General features: G+C 34.0%; 3 protein-coding genes across 7 annotated transcripts; 2 read left to right on the top strand and 1 right to left on the bottom strand.

The window, feature by feature from the left end:
• The first annotated feature begins 4,834 nt into the window (after positions 1–4,834).
• LOC137830134 (phytochrome A-2) lies at positions 4,835–10,842 on the top strand. 5 transcript variants are annotated; one of them, XM_068637295.2, is made up of 6 exons: positions 5,346–5,625; positions 6,122–6,161; positions 6,252–8,316; positions 8,662–9,478; positions 9,937–10,227; positions 10,452–10,842. In XM_068637295.2, exons 3-6 carry the CDS (start codon positions 6,264–6,266, stop codon positions 10,660–10,662), a joined length of 3,372 nt encoding a protein of 1,123 aa, XP_068493396.1. In that variant the 5' UTR covers positions 5,346–5,625; positions 6,122–6,161; positions 6,252–6,263; the 3' UTR covers positions 10,663–10,842. The 5 variants fall into 5 exon arrangements, with proteins under 5 accessions (XP_090160644.1, XP_068493393.1, XP_068493396.1 ...); XM_068637297.2 differs by having other exon boundaries at positions 5,348–5,625; positions 6,247–8,316; XM_090304518.1 differs by lacking the exons at positions 5,346–5,625; positions 6,122–6,161 and adding an exon at positions 4,835–4,926 and having other exon boundaries at positions 6,247–8,316.
• Positions 10,843–11,997: 1,155 nt separating this feature from the next.
• On the top strand, positions 11,998–16,609 carry LOC137830133 (Glutamyl/glutaminyl-tRNA synthetase, class Ic). Its single transcript, XM_068637291.1, has 6 exons — positions 11,998–12,354; positions 12,910–13,006; positions 13,209–13,362; positions 13,693–14,816; positions 14,993–15,460; positions 16,204–16,609. Exons 1-6 carry the CDS (start codon positions 12,215–12,217, stop codon positions 16,420–16,422), a joined length of 2,202 nt encoding a protein of 733 aa, XP_068493392.1. The 5' UTR covers positions 11,998–12,214; the 3' UTR covers positions 16,423–16,609.
• Positions 16,610–17,582: 973 nt separating this feature from the next.
• On the bottom strand, positions 17,583–19,569 carry LOC137830131 (germin-like protein subfamily 2 member 4). The gene is made up of 2 exons (XM_068637290.1): positions 19,131–19,569; positions 17,583–18,304 (listed from the first exon to the last, which is right to left on the bottom strand). Exons 1-2 carry the CDS (start codon positions 19,255–19,257, stop codon positions 17,760–17,762), a joined length of 672 nt encoding a protein of 223 aa, XP_068493391.1. The 5' UTR covers positions 19,258–19,569; the 3' UTR covers positions 17,583–17,759.
• Positions 19,570–20,091: the final 522 nt, after the last annotated feature.

The following is a 20,091-nucleotide window of genomic DNA, read 5'->3' as shown; positions in this document are numbered from 1 at the left end:
TAAGGGTGTGTCAAATCTGACTTTGAGTGCCGTGACCTTGTAACCCTTAACCCATTGTACTATAACTCATATTGGTGAGTTTATTTATTGTTTTTTGTTTTTAAGAATATACCATTTTTAGTAAAATAAATAGATTTTGACTTTTTTTTATGTGATTGTAAGATATCATCTTTCCTTTTTATTTCATTAATCTTATCCATGTGATAAAGTAGTTGGTTCCAGAATATTCTTTAGTAGTTAATGTATATTTACTTAACAATATTAAAAGATTTGAAATATGCAGAAGTTAAACTACACTCATACTATGAAGTATAAATTTAACATGAAAAATTTTATAATTTTTTTTTATTATAGTATAAATTATTAGAAATCAAGGAACTTTAAAGCTCCATGCTTTTGTTTTCTTCATTTATTTGCTACATTGTAATACATTCTCTTAAATATTTTATTATTGACTACAAATTATAATTTTTTTGTAAGTCTTACTTTTTACTCATTAAGTTCACCCCTTAATTTTATTATATTATCAAATATATATAAAGAAAATGCGTTAAAAAAGTAACTCATAACTACTTTTCTCTGTTATATCTTGATGTTTTTTATTGTAAATTTGTTTTTGTCGTTTTTTTCCATCAAAATGAACTCTTTTTTTTTTCAGTCAAAGTTGGAAAAGTTTAACCTAAATGACTTTGTGGATAGAAATGGGTCTACTTTTGTAAACGAAGGATGACCACACGTTTTATTTTAGTTGGACGAAAGGAAAAAGAAAAAGAAAAAAGAGAGGAGGTTAAACTCTCGGAAACGTTTTATTTTCCCAGCCACACATCTATTTCAAAACAGTGACTAAATAAACCTATAATTATAATAATCATGACACTAACCAAACTTAATTATTCGCTTTATATTAAATTTGACCTGCTTAATTATACTATTAGCTCTACCAATTTATATTAGCTTTCTTTTCTAATAATTGTAGAGATTCACTAAATCTCTTCAATATTAAAAGAAAAAGTGCTACAGTAAGAAGATACTCAGCATTAAATTAGAACAAAGACTCATAAAAGTTATGGTTTTTAATCATTTTAATAAAAAATAAAGAATATATGAACATATAGTAGATGAATTAAAATTTCAATAGAGATTAAAAAAAACTCTAGCGTGAATTAAAACTCAAAATTTCTAGGGGAGAATTAGTATCTTACTAATCTTACTAAAAATGTTTAAACTATATCCCTACTCAAATAATGAGCATTTATAAGTGCATGTAAATGTACCTTTTACTGAAGAAAATATATAGTTACTTTTTTGTTTCTTTAAACAGTTATGTGGCTTGATTTTGATATTTAATTTTGTTTCGGAGAAAGAAAAAAATTTACTAATTATAGCTCTGACCCTAGCTTTTAAATTATTTCTTTAAATATTTTTTTTAAAAGGAGACAAAGATAAATTAACGATGAAAAAATAGAGAATAAAAACATGGTATTTTTTTCTCAAATTATCTTCATGCATTATTGTTAAACAAATTATAAATTACTAATAGATACAAGAAAATCATGAAATAAAAACCAATTTTAGAGACCAAAATTAATTAGTTGTTATAGTGACTAAATTAGAGACCATTTTAAAGACTAAAAGAAATTTTGATTTCTAAATTAGTTTATATTATTGTTAAATAGTTTCTAAATTGGTATCTATTTAACAACCAATTTTTTTCTACCAAATTTAGAATTTAAACAATTAAATACCAATTTATAAACTATTTAACAATAATCAAAACTAATTTAGGAACTATTTTTTTTTTAATTTTTAAAATAGTTTATAATTTAATTATTATAGCAATTAATTTTTTTTCTTCTAAAATTAGTTTTTATTTCATGATTTTCTTGTGGTAATATATATATTAAAATTATTGAATCTTGATGAAAATGACATTATTAATATATTGGATGATGAATATAATATTTAATAATTTAATTATAAGGTCGGATAGTTCAACAATAAATAAATAAAAAATATAAAAAAAAATATTAGTGTTAAAAAACATACACTTTAAAGAATTTTAATTAAAAGATTTATGTTCGTCTAATCAATGTTATAAAAAAATTAAAAAAAAGGTTAGATTTAAAGTAGATCTCGCGAATGTTAATTAGTAGAAAAAATATGGTAGTATCAATTAAGCTCACATTATGAGTGGTGAAAAAAAATTAGTTTAGTTTAAAAGCATTTTTATTTTATTTTTAAATTTAAAACTTGCACCTGTAAATTATAATTAGAAACTCAATATCATTTCAAATCTAATGTTAATTGTAATTCAAAATTTAAATATAATATCAATTTTCCATATCCAAACCAATATAAATTGTAATTTCAAATTCAATTATAACACCAACCAATTAATTGTTTACTTTATAATTTCAATTATAAAGAATTTTTTTTAAAGAGGTGATAAACTCAAATGATATTGAAACTCAGGTTAGTGTCTTGGTGGTTGTTGTTAGGAAAAAATTTGTTAATCACTTTCCACATCCCACTCCATTGTGTTGTGTAATTTTCATAATTTGTAATGTTTACTTCCCCTAAATCTATCAATTTATCTATATGTATGGTTAAAATTAATATGTCATTGCTCCTGTCAAATTTAATAATTCAATTATAGTTCTTAAAAAAAATACTAGTATATATACCAATCATATGGATGTTTTCTGTGTTTAGTAAAGTTTGAAGTAAATTGAGTTTACAAATCTTTATTCCATATAGATGTTGCTTTTGGTCTTTGGGGAGTTCTTGAATAACGTTATCAATTAATGAAAAATAATTTATCTTTTAGAGAAGTAGTTAATAATTTTGTACAGTCAAAAATAAGGAAAAAAAGTGGACAAAGTGAGAAACGGGTGCTCTTGCTGAGTGCTGCCCTTTCTTCTTCTTTTAACACTTTAAACTTGTTTTTCTCTCCTGAAAATTTGAAAGTCAGACAAAAATTCACCTTATTCTTTAATGTTTTAATATAAATTTATGTCCACTTTGTCTCCAAAAATTTAACTCTTGTCACTTTTTTCTTATTTTTAATTTTTAAAAGTTTTTAATGCCGACATTGAATGTGTGCAACTAACTTTACATTTTATTTTATTTTTATATTATTTTTGTCGACTTATATTATTTCCAATATAATGTGAAAATAGATTCAACCTTAATTCGGACTTTTATCTCCAAACACCGATGATGAAAACAAATGGGATGTGTTGAAGATGAGATAAAAATAAAATATATTTATAAAAAAACTCCAATATTAAGTTGGTGAGTGAAATAATAAATCAAAAGAGTAATAACGTTAGGAAAATGTATTTATTCAGTGATTTTCGGAGACTTGTATAACATCACATCTGACGTATGCTACATATTTGTAAGATAAGAAACTTATATAACATCACCTTTGACTTTTGTAAAATATAAGTCATATGTATGGTTGTTCAACAAGGTGTGAGACTTTTATGTTGTCCCACAGAACCAAATATCGAAACCATTGGAATGTTTGAAAGGGATGTAAGAGTTAGGGTTATGCATTGCCTTTCTTCTAATATTCCCTCTTTGGCTTATCATACAAAAAATACCCACGATTCAAGTACACCTAAAAGTTAAACTCTTTACATAACATCAATTTTCATAATCAACAAATAATCTCAAATCTCCACACTCATAAACCTATCATCAATTAGATATTTCTTAATATTAGTGGAAAAGCTTTTGACTCATAATTTAGGCCTTTACTAATTTGTCTCAACACTCAATTGCATCTTTCATCATCAAATTGATCAACGAGTTCATGAAATTAAATTTCAAAGTTATAACATAACTCTAAAAGAAGCAATGATAAAATGAAAATGATTAGAGTGCATCGATAAAAAAGGAAACCAACAGAATATTTCTAATTTGGTCGTTTAGAAATACAGTATAAAATTAAACCACACTTTGTTTTGTTATTATTTATAAAAAAATGATTTTATTTATAACCAAGACATGTTTTCCAAATTGATGTTTTAGCAAGCATAGAAAATTAACCCAAATGTAGAAACCGTCATCTCCAAATAATGAAAGACAAGAAGACCAATGCCAAAGGCCATAATTGATGTCTAAAATAAATGGCAATCCTTGAAACAGGTGTTCATTAATTAAACATAGTAATTTAAAATTAGAAAAAAATAGAATAAAGGTGGAGTAAGTGCAGTGGGGAGAAGCAGTTTGTTGTTTTATGAATAAAAGAATAGCAGATAAGTTTATATATAAAAAAAATAAGAAGAAACCTTAAAGGGTAGGAAAATGAGTAGATTTAGAAAGATGTTGTGCAGACCCTACAGAGGAAGATTACAGCGCTACAAGGCATGGGCTCATTTGTTGGTTTACGTCAGTTATTGTTGTGATGATCCAAAGATGACAGTGCCTTGAATTCAAACCCAGAATATGGCATGGAATTTTCAAACTATTCTCTTTTTTTTTTCTTACTTACTTTACAGTGTCACACACACACACACTCGCAGACACCATCTTCCAGTTTTTGAGCTGCAACATGACACAGGTTTGAGGAATGCACGTGACACCCATAACTCACTTTCTTCTTCCTACTATTATTATTCTCTTCTCATCTCCAAAGCCAAGGCATGGGACGGCTATCCAATCAGACCCAATTACCCCACAAATATTAATAAAATAAAAAACCAATCTTTCTTCCACTCTACGCACTCCTTTTCATTTCCTAATTTAATATGATTAGGGTAAGCTATAGGATCTAGAAAATGAAAACAAGTTAGATTTAACATCCGACACATTAAAGTTGTTGTAAGATGGGTCTAATTGGGAGGCGCGATGAAATCCGAAATGGAAGGTGAGTGTTGAAAGGAAGTGATGAAGTGAAAGAAGGGGGCAACAAGCGTAGTAATACCTCCCATCCATGATCAACAACTGTCCTTATTGTTTGTTTTAGTGAACCAACAACAACGCCAAGCCCACTTGCTCATTTTTTCTTACTTTTTTTATCATAAATAAATGCGCCATTTCTCACACTCAATCTCAACTTTTGTCCCCTGTAAAACCATATCTATTACTTTACTCAAATCTGTTCTCTTATCAGAATTAATTACTCTAAATTTTACATTTTTTAGTTAAACGAGGAATCTTTGTTGGCAGCTCCAACTTACTGTTCATAGCCTTTCTAAAACCATTTTAATATTATACGCACTCGCCAGATGAAGGGGGAAAATGATAGTGTTATTCTAAAATAATAAATGTTCATCTTTGTTTTTTGGCCACTCATAAATATCGGAAGCATTTAACTGTTTGACGAATAATGATGATTTTGTTTAATGTTTTATTTTAGTCTGAGTTCGTTCCCCCAGTAACTCCCACATTCACATTCACATGGTTGCGGAAGTGGGTACTATAAAAATGATATCTTTATGGCATGGCGGTCCCTGGTCACAGTTGTGGTGAGTTCGAAGAGGGAGTTTGGTTCCATGGAGAGGGAGGGGAGACATGGGTGTTGTTGCCCACTCCTCTTTTCTTTATTTTAACCCTTAGCTTCTGTTATCCTCATTGCTTCCTTCCTTTTCTTCTTCTCACTCTTTCCCTTTCAAGGTTCGTTCCTTCCACGCTTACCTTTTTTCTCTACTCTCTATTCTCCTGATTTTACTTTTACCTTTCTCCCTCTTCCTCCTTCTCTGCGCTATCCTGTCTTTTCTTCCCCCCATATATGTTATCCTATTCACTTTGCTCTTTTTAACGTTTGTCATGTGTGTCTGTTTTTTCAGTCTAATATGTTATTGTTTTACTGGAATTGTTTTGTCGGCTCTTACTTGTTCTCTGTATTAATGTACAGTATGATCAATTTTCTTCAAAATTAAGAATAATAGGGTCCGGTTTTATTCTAGCAGTAAGCATGTAGAGTTGGATGATTGGGTTTCAGAATTTACATAGGCTCTAGAGAAGAGATGGGCAATAATGATGTGTATCTATTGAGATGTGGGGATTGTTGGTGTTCTGTGATTGGGTAATAGAATAAGTTAGCAGTAGCACGTTAGCCTCTGGATATTTTGTCATATTTAAAAGGTGTTGAAAATTTGTTCTTCTCCAGTTGAATTGTTACGTGAGCAGGAGCAGAGAGATTGGCATTGGTATAAATGATATTGGATTTAACTTGTTTTCAGAGGTTGTCATACGATTCTAATTAACTTACCCTTCTTATATTTACATTTGAAGTGCAGTTTGGAGTGAAAATGTCTTCCTCAAGGCCCAGCCAATCGTCCAGCAATTCAGGGAGATCAAGACATAGTGCTAGGGTTCTTGCTCAGACAACTGTAGATGCAAAGCTCCATGCAACTTTTGAGGAGTCTGGTAGTTCCTTTGACTACTCCAGTTCGGTTCGAGTCTCTGGTACAGCTGATGGAGTCAATCAACCAAGGTCTGATAAAGTTACGACAGCTTACCTCCATCACATACAGAGAGGAAAGATGATTCAGCCTTTTGGATGCTTGTTGGCTTTAGATGAGAAAACATGTAAGGTCATTGCATACAGTGAGAACGCTCCTGAAATGCTGACCATGGTTAGTCATGCTGTCCCCAGTGTTGGTGACCACCCTGCCCTTGGCATTGGCAGTGACATAAAAACTCTATTCACAGCGCCTAGTGCTTCTGCATTGCAAAAGGCTCTAGGATTTGGGGAGGTTTCACTTCTTAATCCGATCCTTGTTCATTGCAAGACCTCTGGGAAGCCCTTTTATGCGATTATTCATCGTGTTACTGGCAGTTTGATCATTGACTTTGAGCCAGTCAAGCCTTATGAAGTTCCCATGACTGCAGCTGGTGCCTTGCAGTCCTACAAGCTTGCTGCCAAAGCAATTACCCGGTTGCAATCTTTGCCTAGTGGGAGCATGGACAGATTATGTGATACAATGGTTCAAGAAGTTTTTGAACTCACAGGCTATGACAGGGTGATGGCTTATAAATTCCATGAGGATGACCACGGGGAGGTGATTGCTGAGATAACAAAGCCAGGCCTTGAGCCATATTTGGGTTTGCATTATCCAGCCACTGATATTCCCCAAGCTTCACGCTTTTTATTTATGAAGAACAAGGTCCGTATGATAGTTGATTGTTACGCAAAACACGTGAAGGTTCTTCAAGATGAAAAACTCCCATTTGATTTGACTTTGTGTGGTTCAACCTTGAGGGCTCCTCATAGTTGTCATGCTCAATACATGGCAAACATGGATTCAATTGCTTCCCTGGTCATGGCAGTTGTAGTCAATGACAACGAAGAAGATGGGGATACTGATGCTGTTCAACCACAAAAGAGGAAGAGACTTTGGGGTTTGGTAGTTTGCCATAACACTACTCCCAGGTTTGTTCCCTTTCCTCTTAGGTATGCTTGTGAATTTCTGGCTCAAGTATTTGCCATCCATGTGAACAAAGAAATAGAGTTAGAATACCAGATTATTGAGAAGAATATCCTGCGCACACAGACACTCTTGTGTGATATGCTGATGCGAGATGCACCCCTTGGAATTGTATCACAGAGCCCTAACATAATGGATCTAGTGAAATGTGATGGAGCAGCCCTCTTATATAAGAACAAGGTATGGAGATTAGGAGTGACACCAAGTGAATCCCAGATCAGAGAGATTGCTTTGTGGTTGTCCGAGTACCATATGGATTCCACAGGCTTGAGTACGGATAGCTTGTCTGATGCAGGCTATCCGTCGGCTCTTTCTATGGGTGATGTTGTGTGTGGAATGGCAGCTGTCAGAATAACTTCGAAAGATGTAGTATTTTGGTTTCGGTCACACACTGCTGCAGAAATCCGATGGGGTGGTGCAAAGCATGAAGTTGGAGAAAAAGATGATGGTAGGAGGATGCATCCGAGATCGTCATTCAAGGCTTTCCTTCAAGTCGTGAAGGCAAGGAGCTTGCCGTGGAAGGACTATGAAATGGATGCTATTCATTCCTTGCAGTTAATACTGAGAAATGCATTCAAAGATACTGAGAGTACAGATTTACAGACAAACGTAATCAACACAAAACTAAGTGATTTGAAGATCGAAGGGATGCAGGAACTGGAAGCAGTTACAAGCGAGATGGTTAGGTTGATTGAAACAGCAACAGTGCCTATTTTGGCAGTTGATGTCGATGGGCTGGTCAACGGGTGGAACATAAAAGTTGCCGAGTTGACAGGTCTTCCAGTTGGTGAAGCTATTGGAAAGCATTTACTCACACTTGTTGAGGATTCTTCAACTGATAGAGTCAAGAAGATGCTTGACTTGGCACTGCTAGGTATGTTCTTTCTCCATCTTATCCTTGTCTATACTCTTATTTTCTTTATTTTTCAAGCCCTGTCATCCATAAGCAAAAGCTTAAAAGACGTGTTAGTGTGTGTCTTTTGTCTAGTATGTTCCTAAAGCCTCCCTTGAATATTGCATTGAGGAAGAATTCTCAGAAGAAAAGTAGGCTTTGTTGACAGTTTCTTGAGAAGAAACGGAACACCCTAGGATTTGTGTGTTCATTTTTATTTTGGGGGCTCGGTGGGAGGAATTGGTGCAATTTCTCTGATACAATGGGATTAGATTCTTTTAACCTGCTTTGCATATTTTCAAATTGTTGCTTTGTTGTGTTAATCAGGTGACGAAGAGAAGAATGTTCAATTTGAGATCAAAACATTCGGGTCCAAGATAGATTCTGGTCCTATTAGTTTAGTAGTAAACGCTTGTGCAAGCAGGGATCTTCGAGAGAATGTTGTTGGTGTTTGCTTTGTGGCCCATGATATAACTGCTCAGAAGAATGTCATGGACAAATTCACCCGTATTGAAGGTGATTACAAGGCAATTGTACAGAACCCCAATCCATTAATCCCCCCTATATTTGGCACAGATGAATTTGGTTGGTGCTGTGAGTGGAATCCAGCTATGTCAAAGTTAACTGGATGGAAGCGGGAGGAGGTGATGGATAAAATGCTTTTGGGAGAGGTTTTTGGCACTCAGATGGCTTGTTGTCGTCTAAAGAATCAAGAAGCTTTTGTTAATTTGGGCATTGTTCTTAATAAAGCCATGACTGGCTCAGAAACAGAGAAAGTTGCTTTTGGTTTCTTGGCTAGGAATGGCAAGTATGTAGAGTGCCTACTCTCTGTGAGTAAGAAGTTGGACGTAGAGGGCCTAGTTACTGGGGTCTTCTGCTTCTTACAGCTAGCTAGCCCGGAACTCCAGCAAGCACTACATATTCAGCGCCTATCTGAGCAGACTGCCTTGAAGAGATTGAATGCATTAACTTACATGAAAAGGCAGATCAGGAATCCTTTATGTGGAATTATATTTTCCCGGAAAATGTTGGAGGGTACTGAAATGGGAACAGAACAGAAACAATTTCTGCATACTAGTGCTCAATGCCAGCTGCAGCTTAGCAAAATTCTTGATGACTCAGATCTTGACAGCATCTTAGACGGGTATGATATGCGGGTATTGTTATTTTTTCCCCTTATTAACAAATTTATGTGGTGTGAAGAGTTGATCAGTTGGAGCTCCTATTAAGGCAGAGAAGTTCCAATTTGAAACCTCATTGAAACTCAAGACTAGAAAGTTAACCTCATTCGTGCAAAGATATTGGGTTTTTGTTGTTATCATGTTTTGTCAATCTCATAGTTCTTGTTGTGCAGTTTTGTCATGCTTTTTTAGGGTGTTACCTATATAGAATATTTAATTATAAGCAATTTTGAAAGAAGACATCAATCAAAGATAGATGCTTTCTTTTCATTCACGCTGTGATTCAAGTCAATATGTAGTGCTAGATTAATTTGTGTGTGAATGCACAAACATGACTTAAAATAGAGAGTTTCCCTCATTTATTTGTCTTGCCATGTTTCATTAACAGATTTATAAACCTTCTCTCCCTTATGTTTAACAGTTACTTGGATCTTGAGATGGCTGAATTTACTCTGCATGAAGTAATGATTGCCTCCCTTAGCCAAGTCATGACAAAAAGTAACGGAAAGAGTATCCGAATAGTGAATGACGTTGGAGAGCAAATCGTAATGGAAACTTTATACGGTGACAGTCTTAGGCTTCAGCAGGTCTTGGCTGACTTCTTACTTATTTCCATCAATTTCACACCAAATGGAGGTCAGGTTGCTGTAGCAGGCTCTCTAACCAAAGAACAGTTAGGGAAATCCGTCCATCTTGTTAAGTTAGAGCTCAGGTAACTGTTCCATAGACATTTTTGATTTATCTGGATATGCTATTTCTCTTAATGTACATGCACTGTGTATTTGTGTGATTTAAATGCCAGGAGAAAACATCTGACATAGACAGAATGCATGATTAACATAAAAACTTCCATTATAACATGATATACAACAGCTTAGCTTAGTTTGCATTGCAACATAAAGAACTAATTAGTGTTTATTTTTGGTATTTATGTAGCATAACACATGGTGGAAGTGGGGTGCCAGAAGCATTACTGAACCAGATGTTTGGAAATAATGGACTAGAATCAGAGGAGGGTATGAGCCTACTGATCAGCAGAAAGCTGTTGAAGCTGATGAATGGAGATGTTCGCTATCTAAGGGAAGCAGGGAAATCAGCTTTTATCCTCTCTGCTGAACTTGCTGCAGCCCATAATTTGAAAGCTTGAAGTTTTGGAAACAGAATAAGATGATGCAACACAATCTGTTTTGTACATCATAAAGAGGACGGAGCTAGAAATTAATTGCATCCAATGTAACTCTTTATTTGTTTCACGTTTCTTTAACTGCTTCTTGTAACGTACGTTGTAGATAATGTATTATTAATCTTATTCTCATTCCTTCATCTATTCTCACTCCAGCTTTTCTTTATCCTTCACCAAACAGCAATCGTCACCAAGCATTTGTTGCAAAATGAGACGTTAAAACCTCTGCTGCTTTTTATCTCTACTTCTTACCCATCGTTTTTTGACGTAACTTCTTTTCTGCATCAAGCTGTTTAAGCTGTCTTAAATTATTAATTCTCATTAAAAATTATTATTAAATTTATAAAAAATATGTTCATGTAACAATAAAATAAATAAATAATTTTTCTAATTCTATAACAAGTAGTTTTTTTAATGTAAGTACTTCATTGATTTAAGAAAAATATTACATTTAAAAAAAAAAAAATGAGATATATTAATAAAAGTAAAATTACAAATTTGGAGAGGAGGAATTATCTTTGTTAATAGTTATAAATGACAAAAAAAAGTTGAAATATTTTGGACATAAATAAAGTTGATTTAACTTGCAATTAATAGATTGCCTGGTTTTATGTTTTATGAAAAAGGAAAGAAGTTGTTGAGGGGTCTTATAATAAAAGTATTTTTGTCTTGTGATCTAAACATAGGGTAAGACTTTTATTTGTTTAAATATCTTTCATTTCCTTAGAATTCAAATTTCCCCCAATTTTTTATAAATATTTTTAGAACAGTAAAGTTTGTAATATTTTAACATTGCCAAAACTATGGGCTGAAATAGAAATGTTTAGTTTAAAGCTATAAGACACTTCTTTTAAATGAGGTATCGGTGTCAGATACTTATATCAGACACCGACTCATATGACATCTGTAGGACACGTATTCGTGAAGTGTTCAATTTAAAAAGTATTTGTTAGATTTCTGATAATTCTAGTGCGGTTCTAACACAATTTTAAAAATAAAAAATACATTAATTTTTTAAAAATTCAAACTTATTGTATAAATTTTTATTATGATTATAAAAATAAGAAACAAATCATTTTGAATCAGTCATGAAGAACATTTTTCTCCTCAAAAATATAATCTAGAACATACTTATGCACATAAATCTTTATTATCAATTTATATAATTCATAATTATATAATATATAAATTCGTGTTTCTATATCCTACATTTTAGATATTATATGTATATTCGTGTTCATGTCGTATCCGTGTAAGTGTCCTAAATAGGTTTAAAGTAACCCAATATGAAAAAATTTCAATGGGCCAAGCCTTTGAAAATCAGGAGTAACGGGCTCGGGTTCAAAGACTCACAGTTGGAGGAAAGAAAAGAAAAAGTCAAAATTGGAATGTGGAGAAGTGAAGAGTGAAGATAAAAACCAATTTTGCTTCAACACCTTAACCTAGACGAACCTACCAAGGAGCAAGCAACACAGTTCTGTGTAGTGTGTATTATTTAGTGTTAATCTAGCATAGCATGGACATCAAAACCTTTGCTTTCGCCGCATCTTCTCCGCCGTTACCGGTAATCGCAGCAGCCAATCTCGCCGGAATATCTCTCTCGATTGATACCTCTCTCTCTCCTGACTCAGCCCCTGCATTTCTCTTCTCCGATGGGTACATTTCCGATCTCCTCTCTATTTGTTTATTTCTGCAAATTCTTCAACTTTTCGCTTCCCCAAAGTTCATTTCTCCAAAGTCTTCAACTTTTCACACCCACTATGTTTATTTCTCAGAGTAACAACTAGCAGCACTGGTTAAATGCTTCAATATAAAGAATCAGAAACGTCGTATTTTTTATGTGCATTGAAGTTCGTTTTCAATCCTAGATGACTGCCAATTTTTTTTCAAATTGAATTCTTAAGTCCTCTTTTGTGTAGGGTCGACAATTTTGGAGCCACGGTAAACATTTAGTACGTTTATGATGTAGTGTGATGTGGGTTTTAGGTTTAGTATTTACGCGACTGTCATGTCCGTGTGGTTACCCTTTTGAATGGATTTTGGCAATGTTCAATTTGGTTCCTTTGTCTATTGTGCTAAATAGTATCTCTAAATTGAAGAGAGAAAAAACAAGGGTTTATGTGATACCTAGATGTTAACCCCTATTCTCCTACTAGCAGTGCACCCTTGTCTACTATCTATTATTAGTTGACGACTGCATTTACTTTGCAGGCGAAAATTGCAAGGAACTTTTTCTCTTCTACGTTATATTGGGCGGGTTGCCAGTCTTCCCAATTTCTATGGGCAAAAGGCATTTGAATCTAGCCAGGTGATTTTCTTTGTGTAACATAATATAAGAATGCAGAGTTCTTAAAGATGTTTTAGTGAAAATGGAAGGATGAGTATTTTTCATGACAAATATATAGTGTTGCTTTAGATAAATCTCTTGAATTGTTTTTTCAATACTCTTTTTGCTTCTAGTTGGGAACTCACTATCATCTTTTTTCTTCGTTTCCCTTCTGCTTTTTCAGATTGATGAATGGCTGGAGTATGCTCCTATCCTCTCATCAGGCCCTGCTTTTGAGAATGCATGCAAATATATAGACGAGTACTTGGAGAAGCGTACGTTTTTGGTTGGTTATTCATTGTCAATTGCAGACATAGCAATCTGGGCAGGTCTTGCAGGTAAAGATTTTTTATGACGTCTATTTTTTATACAACAGGACTATGAAAGAGAAAATCATGGTGTTTAAGATTGCACTTTAAGTTTATGGCTATGTTGTATTGTATCCATGCCAACAAACTATATCAATGCAGGATCTACTAGGTTTAGTTTAGTGTGTGGCTGTGTCTTTTGAACATAGGAACTATGTTGTGGCCAATAATTTTACATAATGCTGTGGTAGTGTATAGCCAAAAAACATCTTTTCCATTTCTCTATTTTTATTATGTTAGCTTGACAGCCAATAGGGTATGACTATTCAGATAGATTCTATGTGTGCTATTGTTTTGCAGGTTCTGGAAAGAGATGGGAAAGTCTAAGGAAGTCAAAGAAATATACAAATCTTGTACGATGGTTCAATTCAATAGTGACAGAACATGGTACTGCCTTGAACGAAGTCACGTCAGCATATGTTGGCAAAAGAGGATTGGGAGAGCCAGCAGCAAACAAGTCAAAAGACCAGTCAGTAATCACTGATAGAGTGAAGAAAGTGAATGTTGATGTATCTGAAAACCACAAAGGATTAAGCAAACCATCAGCAGAAATAGATCTTCCAGAGGCTGAAGTTGGAAAAGTTCGCTTGCGATTTGCACCCGAACCAAGTGGCTATCTTCATATTGGACACTCCAAAGCAGCTCTGTTAAACAAATATTTTGCTGAGAGATACCAGGGCCAGGTTATTGTGCGTTTTGATGATACCAATCCTGCTAAAGAAAGCAATGAATTTGTGGACAACCTGTTGATAGATATTAGTACATTGGGTGTTAAATATGAAGAAATTACATATACATCAGATTACTTCCCTGAGTTGATGGAAATGGCTGAAAAATTAATTCGCCAGGGTAAAGCGTATGTTGATGACACTCCACGTGAACAAATGCAAAAGGAGAGAATGGATGGCATAGAATCTAGATGCAGAAATCATAGTGTAGAGGAGAACTTAAAATTGTGGAAGGAAATGATTGCAGGAACAGAGAGGGGCTTGCAGTGTTGTGTCCGAGGCAAGTTGGATATGCAGGACCCAAACAAATCACTTCGAGATCCCGTTTATTATCGTTGCAATCCAATGTCTCATCATAGAATTGGATCCAAGTATAAAGTGTATCCAACTTATGATTTTGCTTGTCCATATGTTGATGCTAGAGAAGGAATCACACATGCCCTGCGATCTAGTGAATACCATGATCGCAATGCTCAGTATTACCGGATTCAAGAGGACATGGGTCTTAGAAAAGTTCTTATCTATGAATTCAGCCGGTTGAATATGGTCTACACTCTCCTCAGCAAACGAAAGCTTCTATGGTTTGTACAAAATGGGCAAGTTGAAGGATGGGATGATGCACGATTTCCTACGGTTCAAGGAATTGTGCGTAGAGGTTTGAAGATTGAAGCGCTGATACAGTTTATTGTTGAGCAAGTAAGTAAAAGTTCTTGCTTTCATTTACTAAATAAAGAAAAAGAAGTATGCATTCTCTTTCAAATTAGAAATGATGAGTAGAATGTGTTTATCAATTGTTTTGATTTTGTATGTGTGCATTCTTATATTGGTCATATGCTTATGAACATTGATGACTCTTCTCTGATACTATACAGGGGGCATCAAAAAATCTCAATCTCATGGAATGGGACAAACTCTGGACCATTAATAAGAAGATTATTGACCCTGTCTGTCCTAGACACACTGCTGTCATTGCAGACAGACGTGTGTTGTTGACTCTCACTGATGGTCCTGAGAAACCGTTTGTCCGCATCATACCTCGACACAAGAAATATGAAGCTGCCGGAGATAAAGCAACAACTTATACTAAAAGGATCTGGATTGACCATGTTGATGCAGAGTCTATATCAGCAGGTGAGGAGGTAACTCTGATGGATTGGGGAAATGCCATAGTGAAGGAAGTAGAGAAGAACCAAGATGGAAATATAACAGGGTTGAGTGGTGTTCTGCATCTTGAAGGATCCGTGAAGACCACCAAATTGAAACTCACTTGGCTTCCTGAGATAGATGAACTAGTTAGCCTGACATTGGTGGAGTTTGATTACCTAATTACAAAGAAAAAGGTATGTGTTCATCCAGTTGTTTCAGCCCATTGGTTTCTATCACTAAATTTTTAGGAAATATAAACGATTTTGAAAGAATGTTTTTTTTTTACTTTTAATTGCGCAATTGCCAGCTTATTTACTCCTTGTTTCTTGTTTTCCTAAGTTTGTGTTAGAAACACTGAAAACAATACAAGTTGTTTCCACTATTTCCTACTGAAGTCTTTGAAAATTGAAACAAGGTGGTATTTTTAAATTAAAATTTTCTGTAAGCAAACAGCATAATAGTAATTTTTATTTTGTTAATGTTATGTTTATACACCGTTTGTATCTTATTATTGGAGCCAAATCACCCGAGTAGAGTGAATCTATTAGCATTACTTCTAAAAAGTGTCCTATGACACATGAGAAAAAAAAATGCAGATATAATTTTTAACCAGGGGTAGGTTAAAACTGGATAGGATAAGAAAGTAAACGTCATTCCCACTCCCCCCTCCTGTCACCACCACCATCATTTGACCTACAAACGAGCATCACTAGCCATCCCCTACCATTAATGACCTCACCACCATTCATAGCTGCTACTTCTTAGTACTCGGCTACTATAACCGTTGTTGCCACCTCCACCGAACTCCCCTGAGGATTTTTTTTCTTCTAAATGGATATTTGTCTATGCCATTTGCACTGGCCCACTTTTATTTGTAATCACTGCTATTAATAAATTTTTGTTAACAGTTATACTTCATGTTATTCTTTGATTGCAGCTTGAAGAAGGGGAGGATTTCGTTGACGTGCTTAACCCATGTACCAAAAAGGAGACTTTAGCGTATGGAGACTCCAACATGCGAAATCTTCAGCGTGGAGATGTATTGCAACTTGAGAGAAAGGGATATTTCAGGTGTGATGTACCCTTCATTCGCCCCTCACAATCCATTGTGCTATATGCAATCCCTGATGGCAGGCAGCAGACATCTTTGAAGTGATATTTTTTACCTTAAAACTGTTTGGAACACAACCCACTTTCACACACTCAGCATTGTGGGTGATGAGGATAACAACTTTGTGGAACAATTATGTTTACAACCGCACTGTATTATATTTATAAGCAAACAATTATAAGTGAATTTTGACTAGAGCAATTGAATTAGTCTTTGTTTCTCTTTCGTGACAGATTGCTGTAGCCTTTTTGATAATGCTTCTACTCATTTTACTTTTGCTTATGCCGACAAAGAATCATTTATAGTAACTGGATTATTTAGCTTAGTATGTTACCCTCTCTGTTTTTTAGAGGAAAGAAGATAAAAAAAGTAAACTAATTTGAATTTTTTTTTTAAAGTTAACTTATTTTTCTCTAACTAAAAAACATGTATCGTTGTTTTTTTTTTTAAAGTTAACTTTGGAATGTTTGTAAGTGGAGTTCTCTAGGCAAAGCTTTTTTTTAATTAAAAAATCTATATAATATAATATACACATTATGACATAAGTTTACTGTAGTTTATTATTTTATTTATTACAAATGAAAAGTTTGATCCCCGTTCCTTTCTTTCCATGATTTTATTTATTACCTTGTGATGATTTACAGAAGGAAATGGTTTTATTTAATAAAATTCACTGTTAATTTTTTGTTTAATTTAATAAAAAAAGTGAGAAGAAAATGAAATTAGAAAAATAATTTCATTTACTGTATTGCATATTTAAACAAATTAAAAATTGAAAGCAGAAATTATTTTAAAATCAATGTATTAAATACTAAAATCATCATAACTTGAAGAATTAGTTTAGATATGAGGATACAAATGCCGTGGATTTTACTCTAACAACAGTTTACTGCGATAACGGCATAGGCACAATGAAGGATGCTTACGTTATAATCATGGAGTTTTCAACTAAAAATTTCTGGATAGAGTATTATTTTGAATATGAAGAAACTACACGTAAGAAGCATAAACCTATTATTTTGAGTATTTTGAGCTTTTAGATCAAAGATGGTGTTATATATTAATAATAACCGGAAATGTAATCATCTTTCAAATTTAAATTATTAAACAAATGAATGTGTCTTTCCCATTTGCTCTGATTCTTCTCCTTGATCAAGTTGTTTCAACCAGGAATTGTAAGGTGACAAAAGATTAAAAAGATGATAAAACAAAATCCAGAAAGAGAAATTATTACATTATCTCGATCAATCTTCTAGAATAACTTGGTTTCAATTTATCTTCACATCATATATAGAATCATGGTTTTCAATTTTTTTCAGAAAGAATGAATAAAGTGTATTTATTCTTGACAAGACACGAGGGCCAAACCAATTTAATGGTTTCTACTTTTTAGGTAGAAGCCTGGTCTTGATTTTCTGAACCTCCTTGGTTCCAATCTGGAAGGTCTTGGTCAAGACATGGTCTGGAAGTGATGGTGTGGCAGCAAACAAGGTTGTAGCGATGGACTGTGTTCCTGGAAGTTGGCTATTGAAGGCTGAAATGACAGCAGCAGGGACATTGGCATTGTTCTTCTGGAAGTGAACCAAGCCTTTTGGAAACACAAATATTTCACCCTTGTTAATGGTTTTTGATATGAGCACATTGGCAGTGGTTATGAACCCTACATCTAGTTGCCCTTCAAGTACAAACACAATCTCAGTGGCACGAGGGTGAGTGTGAGGAGGGTTGATGCCATCTGGTGCATAGTCAATCCTTGACAGAGACACACCAAGGGTGTTGAGTCCTGGGACTTTCTCAACATTGGCTCCAGTCACCAAGGACCCAAAGGTGTTGTTGGTGGCTCCTGGTTTGGCTAGTATGCTGGAGAAGAAATCTGAGGCATTAACCTTAGATGCTTCTTTGCAGGTGAATCCATTCACTTTCACACCTGTTTTCCATCACAGTCCAATTACCATCAGAGTAAATACAGTATTGACATTTTAATTCATACTATTCAAGTCATTTTTTTCCCTAGAAGACACTTGAAATTCAAAACTTTTAGCTTTCCAGAACATGCTAAGGTGCATAAAAATTGAATTTAGAAAAAGAAGTCTCTACCTTACACAGTTGCACTTGCCAGTTGTGAATTATGCTGGAAAATGTTGCAATTATGACAATGTTAAGGTTGTTTTTAGAAAAAATAAAAATCAAAGGAGTTAATGATGTTAGTGGGAATACTATATTGGAGTTAAAATGATCAAACAGAGGAGTCAGGACAAAGCAAAATTAAAGTAGTAGGTAGAAGAATTATGTCTTGGACAGTGATGTTAAGTTAGAGTGGTTTAAAGAAAACCAAACGAAGGAAAGAAAGAAAAGGTTCAAAGGATCAACTTTGATTATTCAGAGGACAAAAACTACTAAAATACAAAGAGAGGGGGAAGAGAAATTCTTTTCATTGCATGTTTAAATGAAAAATTGGAAATTTATTGACAAACTGAGCCCTTTTATCAGAAACTCTTCGTTTTCTTCCATTTCAAACTGAATTGTAAGGTAAAATTGAGGCAAAGGCTCAAATTTTCAGATCCAAAAACTACACAAGAGAAATTTGTTTAGTTTAATGTTTTGAACTATTTTAAGGGTATTTTAAAATGTAAATCAAATGTCTTTCTTCTTAATTGGATACACTTGCATGAAAAATTGCAGAGTCCTCTGCTTGTATAATGAATAGAATGAGAAAGAAAAAAAGGAATAGAGTAGTGTAAAAGGAGGAGAACCTGAGGAAGGGTCGGCGACACAGAGGTCTTGAAGAAGGTCAGGATCCGATGAGACGGTGGTGGCTAAGAGAAGAGCCGAAGTGAGAAGAAGAACAAAGTTGGGAAGCTTCATAGTATGGTTAACCATAATATACTTTGGAAGCCAATAAGTTAACAAAATGGAAATGAAAAGAAATAAAAAAAGGCAAAGTAGTTGGTAGTTGGAAAGACTTGGGAGGATCAACACTGCTCTTATATTTATAGCATCACAGATCTCAAAGCTGTGGTTTGACAGGAAAAATGAAAAATAGGGTATTTATTTCTTAATTTTTGGGACACCCTGTTGTTTCTTCTACTCAAAGAAAAGTTATGGAGATGGATCATCCTAAACCCAAGCCAAACAAATACAAAGGCCCCAGAGGCCAGATATTCGGGCCTTGCTTTTCGTTTGTGCTCTTTTCAAGTTTCACTCTCTGCTTTCCTTCATAAATGAAATTCTACGTAGTTTTATAATTAATTTTATCATCAAATCGGTGAAGTTCAAATATGTTTTCTTTGGCACATTAAGTGCACAGATTTAATTTAAGGATAATAAAGTGTTAGGTGAACACACTTCTGCTCACATGGTAGATATAAAGTGTTATCAACGGATATTGGGAAGGAATGGGTTTGATCTTCACATTCTTTTCTTTTTTTTTCAAAACAGTGACTTTAACTCAGTGAGTTTCAGGTTGAGTTTGTGCTAATAGAGGTGGATTCCAACATCCATTCTCAAGAAAATCCATATTCTAGACAGGGAGACCTAAATCCTGAACATTTAAGATATTTAAGAACAGGTGTACTTTTACCTTGAGATGTGTTTAATTTATCTGTGAGATTTTACCTAATATATATGAAGTCAGTTTTAATTCCATGTTTGTCGTTATGATTCTCTATTTACTGTCTGATTAATGCTAATTAATTCAATTTTCTGTCCTATGTT

Source organism: Phaseolus vulgaris, chromosome 7 (genome assembly GCF_051622355.1).
Source record: "Phaseolus vulgaris cultivar YP4 chromosome 7, ASM5162235v1, whole genome shotgun sequence".
NCBI lineage: Eukaryota > Viridiplantae > Streptophyta > Magnoliopsida > Fabales > Fabaceae > Phaseolus > Phaseolus vulgaris.
Note: the sequence above shows the minus strand (reverse complement) of the source record. Positions and strands in the feature narration are given on the sequence as shown.